The 23,306-nt window shown below is 38.9% G+C and overlaps 1 protein-coding gene across 17 annotated transcripts in view; it reads right to left on the bottom strand.

The window, feature by feature from the left end:
- Nucleotides 1-23,306, bottom strand: part of pds5a (PDS5 cohesin associated factor A) — a 200,643-nt gene that overhangs the window by 112,948 nt on the left and 64,389 nt on the right. For all 17 annotated transcript variants that reach the window (XM_033027250.1, XM_033027267.1, XM_033027259.1 and 14 more), the window contains 6 exons: nt 22,773-22,976; nt 19,162-19,248; nt 13,843-13,940; nt 10,348-10,474; nt 8,027-8,107; nt 2,083-2,223 (listed from right to left, as the gene is read on the bottom strand). In XM_033027250.1, coding sequence (XP_032883141.1) covers nt 2,083-2,223; nt 8,027-8,107; nt 10,348-10,474; nt 13,843-13,940; nt 19,162-19,248; nt 22,773-22,976 — 738 coding nt within the window. The remainder of the gene's footprint in view (nt 1-2,082; nt 2,224-8,026; nt 8,108-10,347; nt 10,475-13,842; nt 13,941-19,161; nt 19,249-22,772; nt 22,977-23,306) is intronic.

Here is a 23,306-nt window from a genome sequence, read left to right on the forward strand (position 1 = left end):
CTCTATTGTGCAACACTCACAAAGACATTTACTGAGCTCATGACAGACCAAAGCATCACCTGAGACTTGTCACAGTTCCTCTGCTGTTCCTCAGCTGGCTTTTGGGAAATCAACAGAATCTCATCAGAATGAATGCACCTTTCTTATTTAATGCTCTGCCCATGTACCAAGGTACAGTGTAAAGCTTTGTTTTGCATGCTATACAATCAGATAAGGATATACTGAACATAAATAGAATTAAGTCAAACTTGAGTACAACAGATCGAGCAAAGTGCAAGATACAGAGTGGAGAACATATCTCCCAGCATTGTAACACATCAGTTCTAAAGACAAAGTCTATGATAGCATTTAACATTCATGTGTACAGGTACATGGATAGGACAGGTTTAGATGGATATGGGTCAAACACAGGCTGGTAGTACGAGTGTATGGGGCATGGGCATGGACAAGTTGGACCAGAGGGCCTGTTTCCATGCTGTATGACTGTCTGAAGCCCCACCCCGAGTCACTTAATGAACTGCACTGTCTTCCTCTTTCTTGCCTTTCGAGCACGGGGCACAGGTAGTGAGATCCCTTATCTCAGTGTCTCCCTCTCCCCTGATTCTCAGTCTGAAGAAGGGGCTTGAACTGAAACATCACCCACTCCTTCTATCCAGAGATGCTGCCTGTCCCGTTGAGTTACTCCAGCATTGTGTCTGTCTTCGGTTTAAACCAGCATCTGCAGTTCTTTCCTACACGGAGTGAGATAAGAGGACTGGAGTTCTTTTTTTAACCACCTGTCATAAGGTCATAAGGAATGGGAGTAGAATTAGGCCATTTGGCCCATCGTCTACTCCACCATTCAATCATGGCTGATCTATCTCTCCCTCCTAACCACATTCTCTTGGCTTCTCCCCATAACCTCTGATACTTGTACTAAGCAAGAATCCATCTATCTCTGCTTTAAAAATATCCACTGACGGCCTCCACAGCCTTCTGTGGCAAAGAATTCCACAGATTCACCACCCTCTGACTGAAGACATTTCTCCCCATCTTCTTCCTGAAAGAACATAATTTAATTCTGAACTTCCTAAAGGTTATACAGGAAAATGTCTGCATTTACATTTATAATTACTTGCATTTTTCAGGAAACTCCAGGCCTACATTATCTTGTCCTTACTACTAAGTTACATTATTGCATTCCCCACATCAAATTTCATCCCCTCACTGCATCTACATTCTCGTCAAATCTTTTACCATCACCCTTGATGCTTATTCTTTCAAGTTTGACGATTCTGAAATTTATCCAGTACAGCTTGTACGGCATAAATAAAACAGTTGTCCAAGTACCAACTCAAGGGGAACATCCTTCCCTTGTGCAAAAAGCACAACCGTTCACCATGAGTGTTTCCTGTGGTGAAGGCAATTTCCTATCCACTATTACCGCTTCTCATTCTTATCCAGTTGCAAAGCAACGATAGAAAATGTCACTATTCTTTTAAAGATAAATGAAAAACATTGTTACAAAGATTAACAATCTTTGTCAACAAGTATTTTGTGGTTCTTTAAACACAATTTCAAATCTAGTATTTATGATTATTTTCTCCAAAATTCCAACTCAAAGTTATTAATCCGAGGCATTAGTTGTATCATTATACAAGGATACACGGATACAAAGGACATTTATTATCATACACCAATTGGTGTAGTGAAATTTGACTTGCCATTGCAGCACACGAATAAAGATAAGACACAACATTAAAGAATTTAACAATAAACATAAAAACATCCCCCCACAATGGTTCCCACTGTCCTGTCCCGCCCATACAGATGATTATCAAACATCACCTCTTTTTCTCTACACCTTGCTTGATCATAGGCATTGTTTTTAATTCCTCAGCTCTCACCTGGTTTTGCATGCTCACCAAATTTACCCAATACAACCGTTCAATTCCTTGTACATTTTGAAAGTCCTTGTAAATATTATTACAATTGTTTCCATCGTAACAAAGTTGCTTCGGCATTACAATTGATAAGATATACATTATTTCTGAAGGAAGGAATCCTTAGCAGTCATGGATCTTTAAACATATTTAAACTCACCTTCAGCTTAAACTCAAGCTGTGGCATAACTGACAGCAGTAGATGAGGATCAATAGCAAAAAGCTCCATAATGAGATCAAACACATGTTCAGACAAATCACTGACGGAAGACTTTCCCAGAACTAGGACCTGGTTAAAAAACTGGTGGAAGAAACAATATAAAGCATTGACAGATGTTCATGAGGACATTAGAAACAAAATATTTAAATATACAAATAACAATTACATTTTTAATACCCATTACAATATATAAGAAATTCTATCTGCCGCGTCAAAATTGGTGCAACCTCAAATAGTCTAAATAGAGTAAAAAGAATGTTCCCACATTTCGCATTATGCTTTGAACAATAAAATGCAATAATTTTTAAACTTGCAAGAGAATTACTTTTTCATCCAATACGTCAAATTTATTGACAACTAACTACCCATATCAAAACTTCAGAATAATTTTTACACTTACACTAAAGGAATTTCCACATGACTTAAGTTCTGATGTGAACTCAGAGAGACAAATTAAAATGAGGCAAAATACTGATTTGCTGATGCAATTTCCATTCCAACCAAATTTTTGTTTAAAATAGTTTGTTTATTCCACCTTGTGAATTCTAAATTTAGCAATATCTGGGGTTTGTACAGCACAGAATTCAGTTCTGATCCAGAAACCAAGAAATGACACATATGAGACATTCTATTCCACAGCACTAAGGTGGCTCTTTGACACAGAATACTGGCAGACCTAAAGTGGAGAAGGTTGTTAAAATGTCAAAATAAGACAAACATAAAGTGCTGTTTCATATATTTTCTAATGCAGAAACGGTTATTTTAAACATATTTTAAACATATATCTTGCTCCAAATATTCTTATACTTATTATTGATATAATGATTTAAAAAATAGCATAATTCAGCCAGTCGTCCTTTGTTATGGAATGGCATATTTAGCAGATTATAACCAGGAGCTGGGTGAGGTTTCCCTCCTCTGCGAATTCTTCTGAATCAGTTGTATAAGCCTTGAAACAAATGCACTGAGAAAGAAATATCAACACTAATACATATTTTAACTAGATTGATATAAAAAAAATCAACCAAGCACCAGTGTCACAGCTAATAGAACTGCCGCCTCAACTCTGGGTTCAATCCTGATCTCCAGTGCTGCCTTGTGGAGCACAGTTTTCTCTTTGACCATGTGTGCTGGTGTCCTCTGGTTTCCTAACTCCATGCCAAAGATGTGCTCATTGATAGGCTAATTGGGTAAGTAGAGGTGGGTGGGAGAGATTATGGAAATATGGAGAATATTTACACAAATAATTTGAGGGAAGGGGGTAAATGGGATTATTCAGAACCAGTTTATATGCTCCATGGGCCAAATGGCCTCCTGTGTTATAAATAAATATGAAATAAATGCAAGAATGTTATTACAAAATTATTACATTTATTTTGCCGATGTTTCTATATGGATGCTTTACAATTTAACAGCTAAAAGTAATAATATTCCGTTTCCAATGTGCACTGTTCAATGGCATTTAAAAAAAGCATTTCTCTTTAACCTAAAACATGCTAAAAATTATGAAAATCTCAAAAAAAGATTTAAGGTGATGACAGTTGCAAAACATTTCAAAAAGAAATTCAGAAACAGTAATATCATAGAATACTATCTTTGAATTCTTCAGAGCTTCCCCTACAAAGCATTCAACAAAATTCAAACATTTTATTGAAGAAAACTAAAAATATTTAAAATGAAAGCATTCAAAAACATTTACTGGAATTTGGCACGTGCTTAGTTCCTTACATAGAACAATGCATCACAGGAACAGGCCCTTTGGCCACAATGTCTGTGCGACTGCAACATCAAATTAAACCAATCCCACCTTTCTAACATTGTCTATAGCTCTCCATTCCCTGTCTGCTCAAGTGCCTGTTTAAATGCCTCTTAAATTATGTTATCATATATTCTTTCATCTCTTCCTCTGGCAGCATGTTTCAGGCCCCCACCACTCTTGCCTCACACATCATCTTTGATCGTTCCCTCAACTCATAGCTATGCCTTCCTAGATTCAACATTTCGATTCAGCTTTCTCTGCCTGGTCTGTCCTATTTCAGTCGAGCCACTCAGCTCTTTAAAATTTTTTTTTTTTTTAACATTGCAGGGATTTAATGGTGATGGTTCAGGACATGATTCAGGCACATTTAGCACATCTGAACTTAGTGTGCCCGTTAACATTTTGGTGCTATAATTTGAATATTTTAATTAATCATTATTCAGCCAAGGCAGTGGGTCTTCTTCTCGAACCATTTGCATGGCAGTTGGATATAATTGAATGACTTGATAGCCTATATCATAAAACATCTAAGAAACAAAAAATGAGGTTATAGTAGTCATATATACGCTGTCAGTTCAATCACAACAGGACACTACTTGCTAAAAATCAGATACTGAACAATTATCAAATTGAAAGGACATTATGAGCCACATGGAACAAGATTTTTTGTATCCAAAAAGGAAAATAAGCTGTTCCATGATATTGAAATAGAATCGCGATCAAGGACAGGATTGAAACCAGGACACCACTTGCCTCTTTTTGTTATACGGCAAGGCTTATTGCAGTTTTACTCACTGCCCCTTATGTTAACAATATTTGTTTGCACTATTGCTGATTAAGTTTGTTAGATGATGAAAATAGCTGTCATGCAGAAAGGTAAGGCACTTTCAAAATTTCTGTTGGGGCGTTAAAAGGGTCGTAACTTGATTTCAACAGGAGGTATTGGCAGTGTTAAGTCTCATTTACAGTATGGTTCACCTTCCGTCATGTTAATTGGAATAACCATTGTGCTATTTAGAAAAAAATCAATGACAGCGCTACATGCCTAAATGGAATGCCAATATGAACTTTGAGGCACGATTGAGATCAGAATTGTATACTATCCCTGGCTTTAACAACATAGCCCATAGCATCCCTATTATCATCATAATGGGAAATTAATCCCGGTCCAATGCAGAGATTTACAGCAGTAGCATTAATTATACTTTAGAATGAGGTGGTAATTTTGTATGTTCACAATGGATGGCCAAAGACAGAACTAAGTTGTGGGTCTCGAACAGAAACGTCACCCATTCGTTCTCTCCAGAGATGCTGCCTGTTATTCCAGCATATTGTGTCTACCTTCGATTTAAACCAGCATCTACAGTTCTTTCCTACACATAAATTGCTCCAGACATAGCTCTAAACTAATAAAAGCCCATTTGAGAATGACTGCATGCAAGCAGACAGCCAACATAAAAATGTTTAATTCACTTTCTTTACTTAATGTGTGTGTGAATGCAATAGTCAAAATTGTTTTATAAAGCATTTTCAGTCAAAATGCCGAATATATAACCCTATTTGTAATCCTTAAGTTGTTCCACAGTAAAATGTCAGCATTTAGACACAATATCAAAGATTCTCACAAAAGTAGATATACAAAATCCTGGTTGAAACCCTTAAATTGCACACCCAAATCATTATCTATTTGGTGCCTGTTTTAGTGCAGCCTCGAAAAGGGGTGTCATTGCACAATTGCCCAGGATAGTCTACCCTAACTTCAGAAAAAGAAAATCTAATTTAATCAGGTATTGCCTTCAAATTACCATCTTGATATAGAACATAATAAAGTAGAAAATAGGTGCAGGAGTAGGCCATTCGGCCCTTCGAGCCTGCACCGCCATTCAATATGATCATGGCTGATCATCCAATTCAGCATCCTGTACCTGTCTTCTCTCCATACCCCCTGATCCCTTTAGCCACAAGGGCCACATCTAACTCCCTCTTAAATATAGCTAATGAACTGGCCTCAACTACCTTCTGTGGCAGAGAATTCCACAGATTCACCACTCTCTGTGTGAAAAAAGTTTTTCTCATCTCGGTCCTAAAAGACTTCCCCCTTATCCTTAAACTGTGACCCCTTGTTCTGGACTTCCCCAACATCGGGAACAATCTTCCTGCATCTAGCCTGTCCAACCCCTTAACAATTTTGTACGTTTCTATAAGATCTCCCCTCAATCTTCTAAATTCTAGCGAGTACAAGCCGAGTCTATCCAGTCTTTCTTCATATGGATGTGTATTGCTGTTCCATTGCCTTAACTCAGTCAAAGTACTAGAATTTTCTGCTAAATATCCTTTTCAAGTACCATCAATGAAATGACTCCAAAGGATTATAAAAAATCCATTATTGTCACAAACAAATTAATGACGAGAAATAAATGTAACTTTGCTATCACTGCCCACGTATCATGAAGAAACTTAAAAACCCTAGAATTGTTCCATTTGAAATCAAATATAGTGTGGACAAGAACGTTAATGGATGTTTGGGGATTAACAATGCAAGAATTGGTAGTTGCAAGACACTAAGATGAAAAGAAACAAATGCGAATTTAGAAGCACAAAATGCCAGATATGGGATTCTGGTTATATCCAAAATAACAAATGATACAGATGTTTTAATAACTACAGAATAACTAACAAAATGGCCTTGTATAAAGTGTAGCGCTCAGAAATCAGGACAAATTTCATAAACCAATTTGAGAATTTAAATCAAGCTCCATAATTTAAGAAAGTGTCAGTAAAAGATGAACAAAATGCTAATTGCAAGGGGAAGACAGACTAACTCATTGGGCAATAAATTATAAAAAACAAATCTGTAAAAACATTAAAAAAATGTTCAACTACCAAAAAAATAGAAATGTATTTGGAGACATAAGAGTCAGCAGATGCAAGGATTTGGAGTAAAAAACAAGCTGCTAGGGGAATATAGCAGGTCAGGCAACATCTGCGTAAGCAAAAGGTTATTTGATGTTTCGGGTTGAGACCCTGCATCAGAAGTGAACATGTAAAGGGATGATAGCCAATATAAAGAGGCAACGGGGAGGCATGAGACAGAGCAGGAAAGTGACAGGTATGGATACATTTGAAGGAGGATTGACGTGCAGATGGAGCCAGGTGGCATGGGAAGGGCGGAGATAGTGGCTAACAGGGGGAGATGATATGGAAACAAAGGACTACAGATTAAGGATCTGATAAGAAATGGAAGATGTTGAGTGGGAGAAATGGGAGGAATGACAGATGGCTGGGAACATTAGGGGAGGGGATAGGAGACCCACTGCAGAGAGCGTGTGCACGAAATGTACTTGGAATTGGGACAAAAACAGTCGTACAAGAAATGTGGAGAACTGGACTTCACAGACTGACCCTATTAGGAAAAAATAATGCCAAATGCTATAATAGGACAACATGAAGAGGAGAGAAGATCGTCCTTTTGGAAGGCCAATATTATAGTTGGATAAGAATATGCACTGCACAGACATTTACATTTCAGTTACAGAATTAACGAACCTATCATTGGGACAGGAGGGGGCTGGGAAAGATGATACTGCTACATATAACATTCAGCCCCCGTATAAGAAGAAAGATATGAACCAAGGCAATATTTATTCATGCTATAAAGGGCATCATACCAGATAAATTTGGTTATGATCGCTTCAGATCAAAATGCCGTCTAGATGCAGAATTCTCTTATATTTTAAAGCAAGAGTTGACATTGTCATACATTCCAGATGAACTGTACCTGATTTGACAGGAGATGGAGCCTTACAAAAAACCCTCTAGTTACTTAAAACAGTTATCGCACTAGCACAGACTGAAGGATCAGAAGAGTAAAAGCAGCAACTAACCAGGGAAAGCAAAAAAATTCTTAAAAACCGTCCCAGTTGGCTGATTTATCGTTCCAAACATGATGGGACCGGTTTACAGAGCACAATGAGTCGCAGGGTATTCTGAAAGAGGCAAATATTTGAGACATGGAGATTACAAGTGTCAGAATCAAAACTGAACACTTTGACATGTCATAGACTTGAGTTTGTGGGGTGCAGATGAGAATTATTTTTTTTGGAGTATGACTATCTAAGTACTTACACTGGCAATACATGGTTCAATTGTTTGTGCAGTTCTCTTCAGGAGTGTTTTAGCTAAATCATAAGCTTGCCTGTTCACGTTCTGAAACAAAGATTAACAAACATCTTAATGTACATGGTTTTTTTCTACAGGACACAATATTCAAAATGTGAAATCATATAAAAAGTTTCCTACTATTATCATAATCTATGGAACAATGTTTTTGAAATGCAATACAATCATCAATATTTATCTCTAACCATACTTAGATAATGTCATTTTTCACCATATATCCTCAGAGCAACTATTCTGCCCAAATCAATTAGTCATGGCTCCATATACACCTAGTCAGCAGCTGCTACATATACCAAGATACAAAGCAGGTTCAATGTGCTGAAATCACTAATTTACACTTGAGTGGCAAGTGTCATCCTGATGCTTAGATGAGGTGTTTAGAGTTATTTTTCTTGACTGGCTATTTAAAAAATCATGTTAAAAAGCAAGTCAAAGCATGACTATACTCAAATGTAATAAAACTTGAATTCCAGATTGTCATTACTGACAAAAATCTGGATTTCACATATTCTGAAAAATGCTATGAAGGAAGTGTCTTCCAACAGGCCAAAAAACTAGCAAACACAAAACAAGAACAAAAAAAGTGTAGTCTCAATTCCATTATAAAAGGTTACACAGGCAATCAATTTCATTTCAAATAGGACACTTCTACTAAATTAGACCCAGATAGCCAGCTAAATCATAGATCTTAAACACTCGCCTTTTTGTTTTAAAGAAAGAATATTGGAAATTAATTCAATCAAGTTATCTCCTTAGTCATACAAGTGGACAGGCCCATTGTCCCGTCCAGTCCACTCTAACCATCAAGCACTCTACACCAATTTTAACAATTCAATTTTCATTCTCCTTACATTCTCACCAACTTCCCCAGACACCTCAATCCACCTGCATGCCAGGGGCAATCTGCAGTGGCCGATTAACCTAGTGACAACCACAAATTTGGGTTGTGGGAGGAAACTATGGCACCTTGAGGAAACCCGTGCAGTTACCTAGGTCACTGGAGCTGAGAGGCAATAGCTCTGATAGCTGCAACACTCCATCCCCATTGTGTGCTGTTTTAAAACTCATTATAACTGGCACTTACTTCAACTTTAAACCTCTTAAAATATGTTAAGATGCATTTATTCAAAGCAATTGTTTCTTCTAATTTATGAAAAATCAGGAGCGTTAAAAATAACATGATTGAAGATGCAAAAAACAGTACAAATAGAAAAATTACACGATGACAGTGGATTTTCTTAGAAAACAATGTTAAAGTAATAAGTAAGTAAATAATAAAGCTGCAATAAATCTCTAAATGTTCTCAAAGGAGTCACAAATTATTCCACCAACACCCTACCTCTCCTCTCAAACACCTATCGATCGTATGGCTGAATTAAATAAAACTGTTTTTATTCTTAAACATTTTTAAAAAGCAAAGCAGAATTATCTTTTTAATTGGGAATAGTTTAAAATGCAGTAGGACATGGGTGTGTTTGTATCTGGATCAGTTCAAGTTCACATTCAAACACTGCAAGCGAGAAGGAAGGCATATTGTACTGTGGCTTTAATTATAAGGGGCACATTTACAAATGAAGATATCTTTCTGCAATTACGAACAGCCCTCCCGAGGTTGCATCTACAAAATTGTATATAGACGTGATCGCTCAACCCAAGGGTTCTTATGAAAGAAAGATTGAGATGAGAAACAATCTCATTGAAGCATGGCAAATATGCACAGGGATTGTTAAGACAAAGGCAGGGATGATGTTTCCTTTGACTGTGGTGTCCAGACCCAGAGACCAGTATCAAAATAAAAGAGGTTGACCACTCAGGTTTGTGATGAGAAGGAATATCTTGCGATGCTAGTAAATCCAAGAGGGCTGTGGAGTCAGTGGCTGAGTTTACTCAAGGCAAAGAGCAACAGATTTGCAGAGCTGAACCGAGGTAAAAGATCAGCCATGCTCTTAATGAATGGCAGAGTAAATGTGAATCTAAATTGCCAATTTACTAATTATCTTAAACCCAATGAAAACTTTTCAATGTTTTCAAAAAATTTAAGCTGTTTAATACAGAACAATAAAAAGAAAACATGCTGAGGACTTCTCTAATTATTATAAGTTACAGAATCTGATGAGTATCGGAGAGGAGCAAGCATATGAAATAGGTAGCATTGCCAGGAAATAGCAGAGGGGAAATTGTCTTTTTGAACACTACTCAAGACAGCCACTTTCAATTTCTTGGAATATTCTCGATCACCTTAAAAATATTTTGGTCAAGAAACAAACCTTGTGTGCAGGAATAAGGTTGATAAGAATGGAGTCCAGTAGGTCCTGAGTTACTCCATCTCCTTCCATGATGATAGAACTCATCAAATCCAACATATGCATCTGAACCTTCTGATTGTGGCTGTTGCTGGGATAGGAGTATGTTAAAATGGTTAGTTCAATTGAATCTGCTGCCACTACAGAATCACAGAATGGTCACAGTGTGGAGGGAGACCATTTGGCCTGCTTAGTTCATATTGGCTCCTAACAGCAATCCTTCTCATCCCATTCTACTGCTCTCTCCTCACGGCCACTGAAAATTCACTCTTTAGTGATTAGAAAAAAGACATCTTAGAGTGAAAAGGAAAGTAGAGCACTCCATTATAGCAGAATTTCTACTTCACTGCTGCCTCAGAATTGCAAAGTATTATTTGAAAAAAAAGCTCTTGGACTTTTTATTTACGTTGATTTTTTTTAATACAAATTGTCAATCCTTTTGGTGAATTGAGTTTTATCATGCAAGTATGCCTTACTATTTCATAGGAACTGGACTGATTGCTAGTTTAACATTGAGAAAAAAATACTTCACCAGCTTTCCTAATGTGAAAACTCAAATAGAACGCTCCATACTCCCAATTAAAGACGATAGACTAAATTTGACAACAGTCAGCACTATTAACTGTACTACTGGAAGTAAATTCAGACCGATTTTAGACACACATTTTGCATGTAAGCATTCTCAACTCTTTATTGTGCTGGGGAAATTATCCTATTTTTATTAAGGAAATATGATATTATTGATTATAAATTTTTATAAATAGGGTAAATTGACTGCAGCAAGCTCAGACATAAACCCTACCCTGTCTCCAATTCATTGATTTATAATGTCAATTGATGCTCTAGCGAAACAGAAGGACTTGCAGGTACATGATTTCAATAAACTATTATCCAACTGGAAATTATGATCAGCAAAAATTGCTTTCAGAACTAAAAGAATACCCTGGAATGAACAGGTAAAAAAAATTAAAACCCAAATTGACACAGTAGATATAATCAAGAGACGTGGTCGACAAAACTGCCACAAAACACACAAAGTTACATATTTTATTTCACTCCATTGCATGAACATACAGAAAATGTGATATTCAGGAGAGGGAAATCTTCAACCACAAGATTCTTTCAAGATTATTGATAAATGTATGCAAGGAAATAATTAGATGGCATGGGATAATACAATCACAATCCCAATTTGAAATTTAGATTATTGTGGTTACATGGAGATAAAATGAAAGCAGGCATTAAGTTTGCCAAAATGTGATAAAAATGGGTATTTGAATTTTACCATTCACCACTTAAAATACTCTTCAGAGTATGAAGCAGTCCTAATGAGAAGTAGAATTAGTTTTAGTTCCCAATCTGGACATGATAGAAATAAATTGTGAATGGCGTCTTCCTCCTTAAAATGCAAGTGTGTGCCCATTAGTTGAGAAAAGGAATGCACTAAGCTTTGGTATTTTAATTCCAAAAAAATGGCTAATTGATGAATTACAGTAATTTAAGCTTGTTCAAGAAATGTCCAACAAGAAAGTTAATGGCTTCAGAGTTCGAACGATGAGAAACCTTAACCAGCGAAAGAAAAATACACTTCATGTTGTACTTGTGCACGTTAGTTTTGCAGAAATACATATTCCAATTTTATGCACTTTACTGAAACACATTCTCATTGGAAAATGAATTTATCAAAGCTGCATCTGATTTAATTGCAAAACAAAATCAAAAAGACAACTGGCTTTAATTGTAGAGAGGGAAATAAAGACAATTACAAGTTATCATCAGACAGATAGCACAAATGAGAGTAGTCAGAACAATTTTACAAAGACTGCCTGGTCACATTAGGTATGTATATTCTGAGGACTTGGATTAAGTCCGGCAGCAAAAGAAAGCCAAGTTATCATGAAATCAAATTGCTATTGCCATTTAAAAATAACCCTGGCAAGCTTCTGCTCATCTTTTCCCACAAATGTTTGGTGCTCAGTAAATACACAATGTTGACCCATAGATGAACAGAGCGGGGGGGAAAAAAATCCTTTTAAGTTATTCTCTCTTGTTCGACTGCCCAATTTCTGGGCATTTCTAACATTCTCTCTGGTTTTAGGTTTCAACAACGGCTCACTTGCATATCATACCTTTAACATGCCCCTTTGTTTTTCTTTCCACTTGCTCTCTCTCTCTCTCCTTCACCAATTTATATATCATAAATATGAGGACCACAATGGAAAATTTAGTTGCCACCTCAGAGATTTCCATTTTTTCCTTTGTCCTAGCCATCTCTCCACCACCCTCTTTTTTAAAAAACTTAAAATTAGCTTGATTTCATATTTTCCCAGCACTAAAGAAGGGTCTTTGACCAAAAACATTAATTCTGTTTCTCTTCCCAAGGATCCTGCCTGACTTACCGATGCAACATCTGCAGTTTTTGACTTTCAATGATTTATCGCCCAATTTATTCAGACCTCCTGAGTTACACAGCTTCAAAGAAAAACTGATTAATGCTACGATTATCATTTTATTACAACGATAATCATGTTTTTTTTAAATTGTTCCATTTGGGAAACCGAACTCATATGGTGGTATGGAATTGAAATACAATATAATAGTGCCTAATTTATTATGTTAGTAAACCACAAGGCTGTCGTCTACAGTTGAAAAGCAATCATGATGATCTGGAACTTTAATGAATTGATGCAGTTTGTGTCATAGTAATTTATTTTGGTACTGTTGTCAAATATATTTTCCTACTCTTCAAACGTTAATAAGTTGCTGTGCAGTTATTACCCATGTGACGCTGGCCTGGAGTATGACATTTCTAATGTTCAAAAACAATTTAATGGGAATATAAAAAAATATTACATGCAATTTAAGCCACTCCTAAATCACAAAGGGTTTCACATGGTATTTCAGCTGCAAAGGATACATTAAAATTCCTAAACATAATACTGATCCTAATTTCAAATTTCTTCAGAAGATGTATTGCCAACAATGATCACTGAATAGATATAGGATATGTGAGCACCACGCCACTGATACAACTTGCAGCTGCATTTCTCTGGTTTAGAAATTGAAACCTTACGGGTCCACAAACCAAACATTACAACACACTGCAAAGTGGAAACATTAAAAAAAAAATCCTCTTATCATGAGAAAGTTTTATACTTGTTCATTGGGATCCAGCGTAAATGTTAGAATAATTGACTTTGCCACTATTAGTTACTGAAAATGTATTAATATTAAAATACCTATTTAAAACTGATTAGCTGTTTCTCTTTGGTGGGAAATCATAGCAATATAAAGCACATCAGGAAACCGCCATAGCTACACATATAATTAATGCAATGGAGATAATTCTACTGCAAGTAAACTTTATACAGCAAAAGGAAATATACCCCATAAAATCCTGCACCAATAATTGACCACAGCAGGGAAAAAAAAATTTACATATGTACTAAAAAATCTTACTTTATCACCGAGAAGAGGGTCCTGAAGAGCTGTATAAGAATTTCATTACAATCCTCAAGTTCAAAACAGATATTATAGGACTTTACCCATGCCAGGTTCTAAAAAAACAGAATAACATTAACTAGTTTTCAATTATCAAATGTAAACTTAAGTGATTAGATTATTCAATATCAACAATACATCTAGTACACAGCTTACTACATGTTCAATCACCAGCTTACTACGTTCAATCACCAGCATATATATACACACACACATATATATATATATACACACACACACATCCACACATACAGTGGCTTGCAAAAGTATTCATACCCCTTGAACTTTTCCACATTTTGTCACGTTACAACCACAAACGTAAATGTATTTTATTGGGATTTTATGTGATAGACCAACACAAAGTGGTGCATAATTGTGGAAGGAAAATGATACATGGTTTTCAAATTTTTTTACAAATAAAAAACTGAAAAGTGTGGCGTGCAAAAGTATTCAGCCCCCCTGAGTCAATACTTTGTAGAACCACCTTTCGCTGCAATTACAGCTGCAAGTCTTTTGGGGTATGTCTCGAGGTTTTCATTGGGGGGGGGGGGGGGGCTGGTGATGGTGGAATAGGGTAGAGATTTTCATTGTGGTGGGGGGGTGGGGAATGCGGGTGAGCGGCGACACCCCCCCCCCCCCCCCCCATGTGGGGACGATTGATTGGCACAGGGGAGCGCCGACCGCCCTCAACGTGGGATTGAGGTGAGCGCCGATGGCCCGCGCCACCCCCCACCAAAAAAACGTTGCGGTTTTCCTTGTGTGTGGGGGGAGGGGGATAGGGGAGAGGTTTCATAACTACCAGTTCATTTACAAAACGTTGGGGTCTTCATTGTGTGTGTGTGTGTGTGTGTGGGGGGGGGGGGGGTGGAATTAAGGGAGAGGTTTCATAACTGCTCGTTCATTTACAAACATAAATTCGAGATTTTCATTATGGGGGACGGGGGTTAATGTGTGTGTGGGACGGGGATTAGTGTGTGTGTGTGTGTGTAGGGTTTATGTGACAACAGGAACTCGTCAGTCTCGCCTGCGCAGTTGGGGGCTATGGGTGAGTGGTGGAATTTTGCGTTCGGGGACCAACCGCTATTGGTACACGACAGCGCCACAATTTTTGGGCCACCTTACAATTGTCACGTGGTATTGGGGGTAGAGTGCTGACATGGATAGAGAAGTGGTTGGCAGACAGGAAACAAAGAGTAGGGATTAACGATTTTCCAGCATCTGCAGTTCCTTCTTGAACAGTAGGGATTAACGGGTCCTTTTCAGAATGGCAGGCAGTGCATAGTGGGGTACCGCAAGGCTCGGTGCTGGGACCGCAGCTATTTTCAATATACATCAATGATGTGGATGAAGGGATTCAAAGTAACATTAGCAAATTTGCAGGTGACACAAAGCTGGGTGGCAGTGTGAACTGTGAGGAGGATGCTATGAGAATGCAGGGTGACTTGGACAGGTTGAGGGAGTGGGCAGGTGCATGGCAGATGAAGTTTAATGCGGATAAATGTGAGGTTATCCACTTTGGTAGCAAAAACAGGAAGGCAGATTACTATCTAAATGGCGTCGTTGGGAAAAGGGGAAGTACAACGGGATCTAGGGGTCCTTGTACATCAGTCTATGAAAGTAAGCATGCAGGTACAGCAGGCAGTGAAGAAAATGGCATGTTGGCCTTTATAATAAGAAGAATCGAATATAGTAGCAAAGAGGTCCTTCTGCAGTCGTACAGAGGCCTAGTGAGACGACACCTGGAGTCTTGTGTGCAGTTTTGGTGCCCTAATTTGAGGAAGGACATTCTTGCTATCGAGAGGAGCGTAGGTTAATTCGTGGGATGGCAGCACTGTCATAGCTTCAGGGAATGGAGCAGGGGGGGGGGGGGGGGTGTGTGCGTGCGTGCGTGCGCGGCCTTACTTGCCATTGTCCTGTGGTGTGATCTATCAGGTTTTGTTCAGATTTATGTCATTTTTCCACAAGTTCTTCAGATTTTCTACTTTACAAAACCACACTTTGAAAAAGATCTTCCATCTGCACTGGCAGTTAGCAGTTATGAGGTCACAATGGGATCTAATTTACATAAACTTCCCCTCACCAGTGTTCCACTGGCAGTTAGCAGAATATGATATCACAACGGGATCTCACTTACATACACACCATTACATCGCAATGGAATTTTATTTAGCAGCAAATCTGGGACCGATAATCTCATTTAAAATAACAAGATTTGTTGGGAGGAAAAACAGAAAATACATCGCTGTTTTCATTGTTGGGGGGGGGGGGGGGGGGGGGGGGGATAGGGGAGCGGTTTCATTTACCATGAGTGAGATAGGGGACAGGGGGAGCATGGAGATAGATGTAGAGGGGGATGGGGAGGGGAGGGGGGTTATGGAAGGAGGGAGTGACTGAGGTTAGGGGAGAGGAGAGGGAGGGAGAGATGAGGTAGGGAGTGGAGGAGGGGAGGTAGAGAGGGGAGAGAAGAGAGAGGGTGAAGAGGTGATGAAGGGGAATGGAAGAGGATAGGGGTAGGAAGAGGGATGGCGGAGCAGTTGGGGAGGGTTGACATGACTCGCATCACAATGGGGATCTCTGGCATCACAACGGGAACCCGTCAGCCACACCTAACCCTAATCAGCCCTTGCCCATCCAAATGCTCGTATAAATTTTCCCTCAGAATATTCTCTAGTGACTTTCTAACCACAGATGTTAAGCTCACCGGCCTATACAGTGCCCTCCATAATGTTTCGGACAAAGACCCATCATTTATTTATTTGCCTTTTTACTGAGATTTGCCTTTTTACTGAGATTTTCCTTTGTACTGAGATTTGTAATAGAGAAAAAAAAATCACACGTGGTTAAAGTGCACATTGTCAGATTTTATTAAAGGGTATTTTTATACATTTTGGTTTCACCATATAGAAATTATGAACCCAATTGAGCATGTTTATACATAGTCCCCCCATTTCAGGGCACCATAATGTTTGGGACACATGGCTTCACAGGTGTTTGTAATTGCTCAGGTGTGTTTAATTGCCTCCTTAATGCAGGTATAAGAGAGCTCGCAGCACCCAGACTTTCCTCCAGTCTTTCCATCACCTTTGGAAACCTTTATTGCTGTTATCAACATGAGGACCAAAGTTGTGCCAATAAAAGTCAAAGAAGCCATTATGAGACAGAGAAACAAGGATAAAACTGTTAAAGAGACATCAACCAAACCTTAGGCTTACCAAAATCAACTGTTTGGAACATCATTAGGGAGAAAGAGAGCACTAGTGAGCTTACTAATCGCAAAGGGACTGGCAGGCCAAGGAAGACCTCCACAGCTGATGACAGTAGAATTCTCTCTATAATAAAGAAAAATCCCTAAACACCTGTCCGACAGATCAGAAACACTCTTCAGGAGTCAGGTGTGGATTTGTCAATGACCACTGTCCGCGGAAGACTTCATGAACAGAAATACAGAGGCAACACTGCAAGATGCAAACCACTGGTTAGCCGCAAAAACATGATAGCCAGGTTACAGTTTGCCAAGAAGTACTTAAAAGAGCAACCACAGTTCTGGAAAAAACTTCTTATGGACAGATGACGAAGATTAATTCTCTGCCTCAGAAGGCGGTGGAGGCAGGTTCTCTGGATGCTTTCAAGAGAGAGCTAGTTAGGGCTCTTAAAAATAGCAGAGTCAGGGGATATGGGGAGAAGGCAGGAACGGGGTACTGATTGGGGATGATCAGCCATGATCATATTGATTGGGGGTGCTGGCTCGAAGGGCCGAATGGCCTACTCCTGTCTATTAACGTATATCAGTCATGGCAAAAGCAAAGTATGGAGGAGAGAAGAAACTGTCCAAGATCCAAAGCATACCATCTGTGAAACACGGTGGTGAGGGTGTTATGGCCTAGGCATGTATGGCTGATGAAGGTACTGGCTCACTTATCTTCATTGATGATACAACTGATGATGGTAGTAGCATAATGAATCCTGAAGTATATAGACACATCCTATCTGCTCAAGTTCAAACAAATGCCTCAAAACTCATTGACCGGCGGATCATTCTACAGCAAGACAATGATCCCAAACATACTGCTAAAGCAACAAAGGAGTTTTTCGAAGCTAAAAAATGATCAATTCTTGAGTGGCCAAGTCAATCACCCGATCTGAACCCAATTGAGCATGGCTTTTATATGCTGAGGAGAAAACTGAAGGGAACTAGCCCCCAAAACAAGCATAAGCTAAAGATGGCTGCAATATAGGCCTGGCAAAGCATCACCAGAGAAGACACCCAGCAACTGGTGATGTCCATGAATCGCAGACTTCAAGCAGTCATTGCATGCAAAGGATATTTAACAAAATACTAAACATGACTACTTTCATTTACATGACATTGCTGTGTCTCAAACATCATGGTGCCCTGAAATGGGTGGACTATGTATAAACACTGTAATTTATACATGGTGAAACCAAAATGTATAAATATGGCCTTTACTAACATCTGGCAACGTGCACTTTAACAACATGTGCTTTTTTTCTATTACAAATCTCAAATTGTGGAGTACAGAGGCAAATAAATTAATGATAGGTCTTTGTACCAAACATTATGGAGGGCACTGTAGTTCCCATCATTTTCCCTGCAGCCCTTCTTGAATAGTGGCACAACATTTGCCACCCTCCAGTCTTCCGGCACTTCTCCTGTATTTAAGGACGACTTGTAAATTTCAACCAGGGCTCCCGCAATTTCCTCTCTAGTTTCCCCCAATGTCCTTGGATATATCTGATCAGGTCCTGGAGATTTGTCTACTTTCATACACAATAGTACCTTCAGTACTTCTTCGACGGTAACTGGCTGCTCTCAAGACACTTCCATTGATTGCCCCAAGTTCCCCTGTCCTATTGTCTTTCGCCTCGGTAAATACAGAGGGAAAATGCTCATTGAGGTTAATGATAGGATAATAGATGGAACTAATATCTTAATTGTCATTTTAATATTTTTTATCAATCTAGGGTCCTTAGATCACACACTAGCGATTTACTTTTGAACAATATTCAGGATATGCCTTTGATTTCAAATATTGCAATGAGATCCTCTCAATCACTTTCTTTCTAACCTGTGAAGGGGTGCCATCAGAAAAGCAAAATCCAGTAATTATGATGCCATGAAGAATATTTTGAATTTCATTATTCCCATTAGAGTTTTCAGCACAGTTCCAGAAGGGAGTTCAAATTTCATTATTTTTGTTCATAACTAAGATCTCGTTGTGAACATACAATCAATGTTTGCTTATATAAAAGACTTACCTCCAATAAATAAAAGTATCTATTAAATTGTGGACTTTTGGTATCCTCCAATCCCTTAAGTTGCCGGGTAATGAACATGAAAATATCCTGTGAATTATAGCCAAAATTCAGATGAAAAATAGTTCAACAAACATATGTAAATTCATTTGAAGTGCTTCCTCAAAAGATTTGTGGTGAAAATGAATGCTCTATTCTATTGTCACCGTGGCAAAATATCTACAATATATAGGCTTCAAGAAATAAAAACTGAAACACTAAATTACCAAGATGCAGGTTGTCTAGATTTCTGCAATTAATGTTATAATGAAACATTAGTTAAAATGATCAACCCACGTAAAAGGTTTAAATGATGACTTTTAATCAATGCAGGAGGCAATGTTGTGATCAGAAGGCGCAAAGTCAGCCGATTTTCTTTCCTTCAGGTCATGTATGAGAATGGATTCATATTACAATCCTTTAGATATATGGTCATATTCTTAAAATATTAATTTCAGACAAAATTAATTTTCAATATCAACACTTCAATTGGCTCCAACTCATTATCTAAGGCCACAGGATGAGAAGTCCACAAGCAAATACATTTCTATATGGCTGGGTTCACTTGCTTCTCTTGCTCTCATTTTTGAGAAGACTCTCAGCATCAAAGATGACATGAGTATGAGATTTGAGGGGTTAGTTGATGAGGGCAAAGGGTTCGCAGATTCTGCCACGCAGCTGCAGCAGAAGGTGGTTGTAGATGGATAACGTGCAAGATGGTGCTCCTTCTGCTGTGTCTGCATGATTCTGAATAAGAGGCTTAAGGCTCTTGTTGCTAAGACATAGGAGTAGAATTAGACCGTTCGGCCCATTCAGTCTGCTCTGCCATTCAATCATGGCTGATCTACCTCTCCCTCCTAACCGCATTCTCCTGCCTTCTCCCCATAACCTCTGATACCCGTATTAATTAAAAAATATATCTCTGCCTCAAATATATCCACTAACTTTGTCTCCACAGCCTTCTGTGGCAAAGAATTCCACAGATTCATCACCCTTATGGACCAGAGATTGCCACAATATTTAGAATTAGGATATTACATTTTATTTCGAAGAACCCTTTTTTAACACCACTGAAGTACTCTCCCAACTGCACACAATTCGACCTAACCAAAGTGCTATAAAGTTGTATCATGACATCCTGATTGTTATACTCAATACCCCAACTAATGAAGCCAAGCTAACCATATGCCTTCTACATCACTCTATCAACTTACGCTGCCACTTTCAGAGAGTTATGAACCTGGATCCTAAGATGCTTGTGAACATCATTGTTGTTAAGGATCATGCCTTTATTTTCCCCTTACACCGAAGTCACCCAAAAAGAGCGACACTTCACATTTGCTTGCATTAAACTCTCTCTGCCATTTATCCACCCATTTCTGCTGCTGATCTATCCTTTGACAGCCTTCCTCACAGTCTGTGACCCCAGCAATCTTGGTGTTATGGCTGCAAATGTACTAACCAACCAGTCTACGTTTATGTCCAAGTAATTTACATATATCACAAATAACCGAAGTCCCAGCATTGACCCAGGTCACGGACCCCCAGCCTGAATATTGTCCTTCCACCACCAACCTCTGCACATAAACTAATCACTTGATCAGTACCTCATAGAAACATAGAAATTAGGTGCAGGAGTAGGCCATTCGGCCCTTCGAGCCTGCACCGCCATTCAATATGATCATGGCTGATCATCCAACTCAGTATCCCGTACCTGCCTTCTCTCCATACCCTCTGATCCCTAGCCACATCTAACTCCCTCTTAAATATAGCCAATGAACTGGCCTCGACTACCCTCTGTGGCAGGGAGTTCCAGAGATTCACCACTCTCTGTGTGAAAAAAGTTCTTCTCATCTCGGTTTTAAAGGATTTCCCCCTTATCCTTAAGCTGTGACCCCTTGTCCTGGACTTCCCCAACATCGGGAGCAATCTTCCTGCATCTAGCCTGTCCAACCCCTTAAGAATTTTGTAAGTTTCTATAAGATCCCCTCTCAATCTCCTAAATTCTAGAGAGTATAAACCAAGTCTATCCAGTCTTTCTTCATAAGACAGTCCGGACATCCCAGGAATCAGTCTGGTGAACCTTCTCTGCACTCCCCCTATGGCAATAATGTCCTTCCTCAGATTTGGAGACCAAAACTGTACGCAATACTCCAGGTGTGGTCTCACCAAGACCCTGTACAACTGCAGTAGAACCTCCCTGCTCCTATACTCAAATCCTTTTGCTATGAAAGCTAACATACCATTCGCTTTCTTCACTGCCTGCTGCACCTGCATGCCACTTTCAATGACTGGTGTACCATGACACCCAGGTCTCGCTGCATCTCCCCTTTTCCTAGTCGGCCACCATTTAGATAATAGTCTGCTTTCCTGTTTTTGCCACCAAAATGGATAACCTCACATTTATCCACATTATACTGCATCTGCCAAACATTTGCCCACTCACCCAGCCTATCCAAGTCACCTTGCAGTCTCCTAGCATCCTCCTCACAGCTAACACTGCCCCCCAGCTTAGTGTCATCCGCAAACTTGGAGATATTGCCTTCAATTCCCTCATCCAGATCATTAATATATATTGTAAATAGCTGGGGTCCCAGCACTGAGCCTTGCGGTACCCCACTAGTCACTGCCTGCCATTGTGAAAAGGACCCGTTTTACTCCTAACTCTTTGCTTCCTGTTTGCCAGCCAGTTCTCTATCCACATCAATACTGAACCCCCAAATGCCCCAACTACTATATGATAACTCCATCACCCAAGAGGTTCATCTATTCAAACACTGCTACATTAGGTACATACTTCAAACTATCTACCAGGAGCAACTGATCAAACCTTCTTCAGTAGCACAACAAATGTCAGCCCAGCCTAACAAATTGTATCATTTGGAAGAACAAAGCTGACAGGCACACGGGAGCGACACGTCACATACCATTTTAACATGTTGCTTCGTCATTGCCAGGTCAAACTCTTGTAACTCCCAAACTAACTGCACTAAGCAAAACCCTAACCACAAAATTCACAGCAGTTCAAAGGTTGGCTTACTACCGTCTCATATGAAATTCATGATGGGTAATAAATGTCACCTGTCAGTGAACCCACATTCTTTCCTTTACTAAAAAAAGTTACAAATTTGAATGAATTTCGTCAATATGCTTAAGAAAAAACTTTTATTCCTCGTGCTGCCAGATTAAGGACAGATTACAGAGTTATAACATTCAAAATGAATGACTTCAGACAAATGTCAAATTTATATCTGTACATCAGTGAAAACTAACCACAAATGATTTTGAAACTTTGGCATTGGGCTCGAATATGTATGAAAACAAAATCACCTTATTCACAAATAAAGATCTCCTATCCTTGCTTCCTTTAACCTCTTCTACAACTGAAGGAGAGTTGGCCAAGGAGCACAAGCCTAAGCAGAATAACTAATGTCAGCATTGCAGTCCAGTAGAAATGCAAGCATTGTGATATTGAAGGCAGGAATTTGTTCATTAAATATAACATGTTAACTGTTAAAATGAATAATGCATTATGGCTGAACAAATGTGCATCTATATTTATCTACAGCAATCACCTTAAGTTTGTCATGAGATGTGTAAGGAGCTTCTGGAGCATATATTCTGAAGATATCAGCCGAACAGCATGCCACAAGCAGACGGACATCTTTGTTGGGGTTCCTGAGAAAGAATTCTGAAGCCAAATGTAAGGCCAAAGGAAGATACTGTTGTTTTTCATCTTCAGAGTCTTGATCCATATCCATGAATGTTTTAACCACCATCTGTATGGTAATAAGAAACATAATGTCAAATTTTTATTTCCAAATTAAGTGCAAATTATTAGCTAAGCAAGTGATGGAAATTAAAATGGAAACTTAAAAATCTAACTACACAATTTTGTTCTTGGAGTTTTAAATATTTACTAGACCAAGTGCAGACCCGTTGGGTCTGTTCCCCCAACGTGCAGTTGAGGGGGGGGGGGGCATTGGGCGTCACACACATTAACCACACACACACTAACTACCCCCCCCCCCCCCGCACACACGGTAACTACCCCCCTTGTTAATATATTAATATTATCACGAAGATTTAGAAGCAGAGATTTAATTCAG

This window comes from Amblyraja radiata, chromosome 1 (genome assembly GCF_010909765.2).
Source record: "Amblyraja radiata isolate CabotCenter1 chromosome 1, sAmbRad1.1.pri, whole genome shotgun sequence".
In the NCBI taxonomy this organism is placed as follows: domain Eukaryota; kingdom Metazoa; phylum Chordata; class Chondrichthyes; order Rajiformes; family Rajidae; genus Amblyraja; species Amblyraja radiata.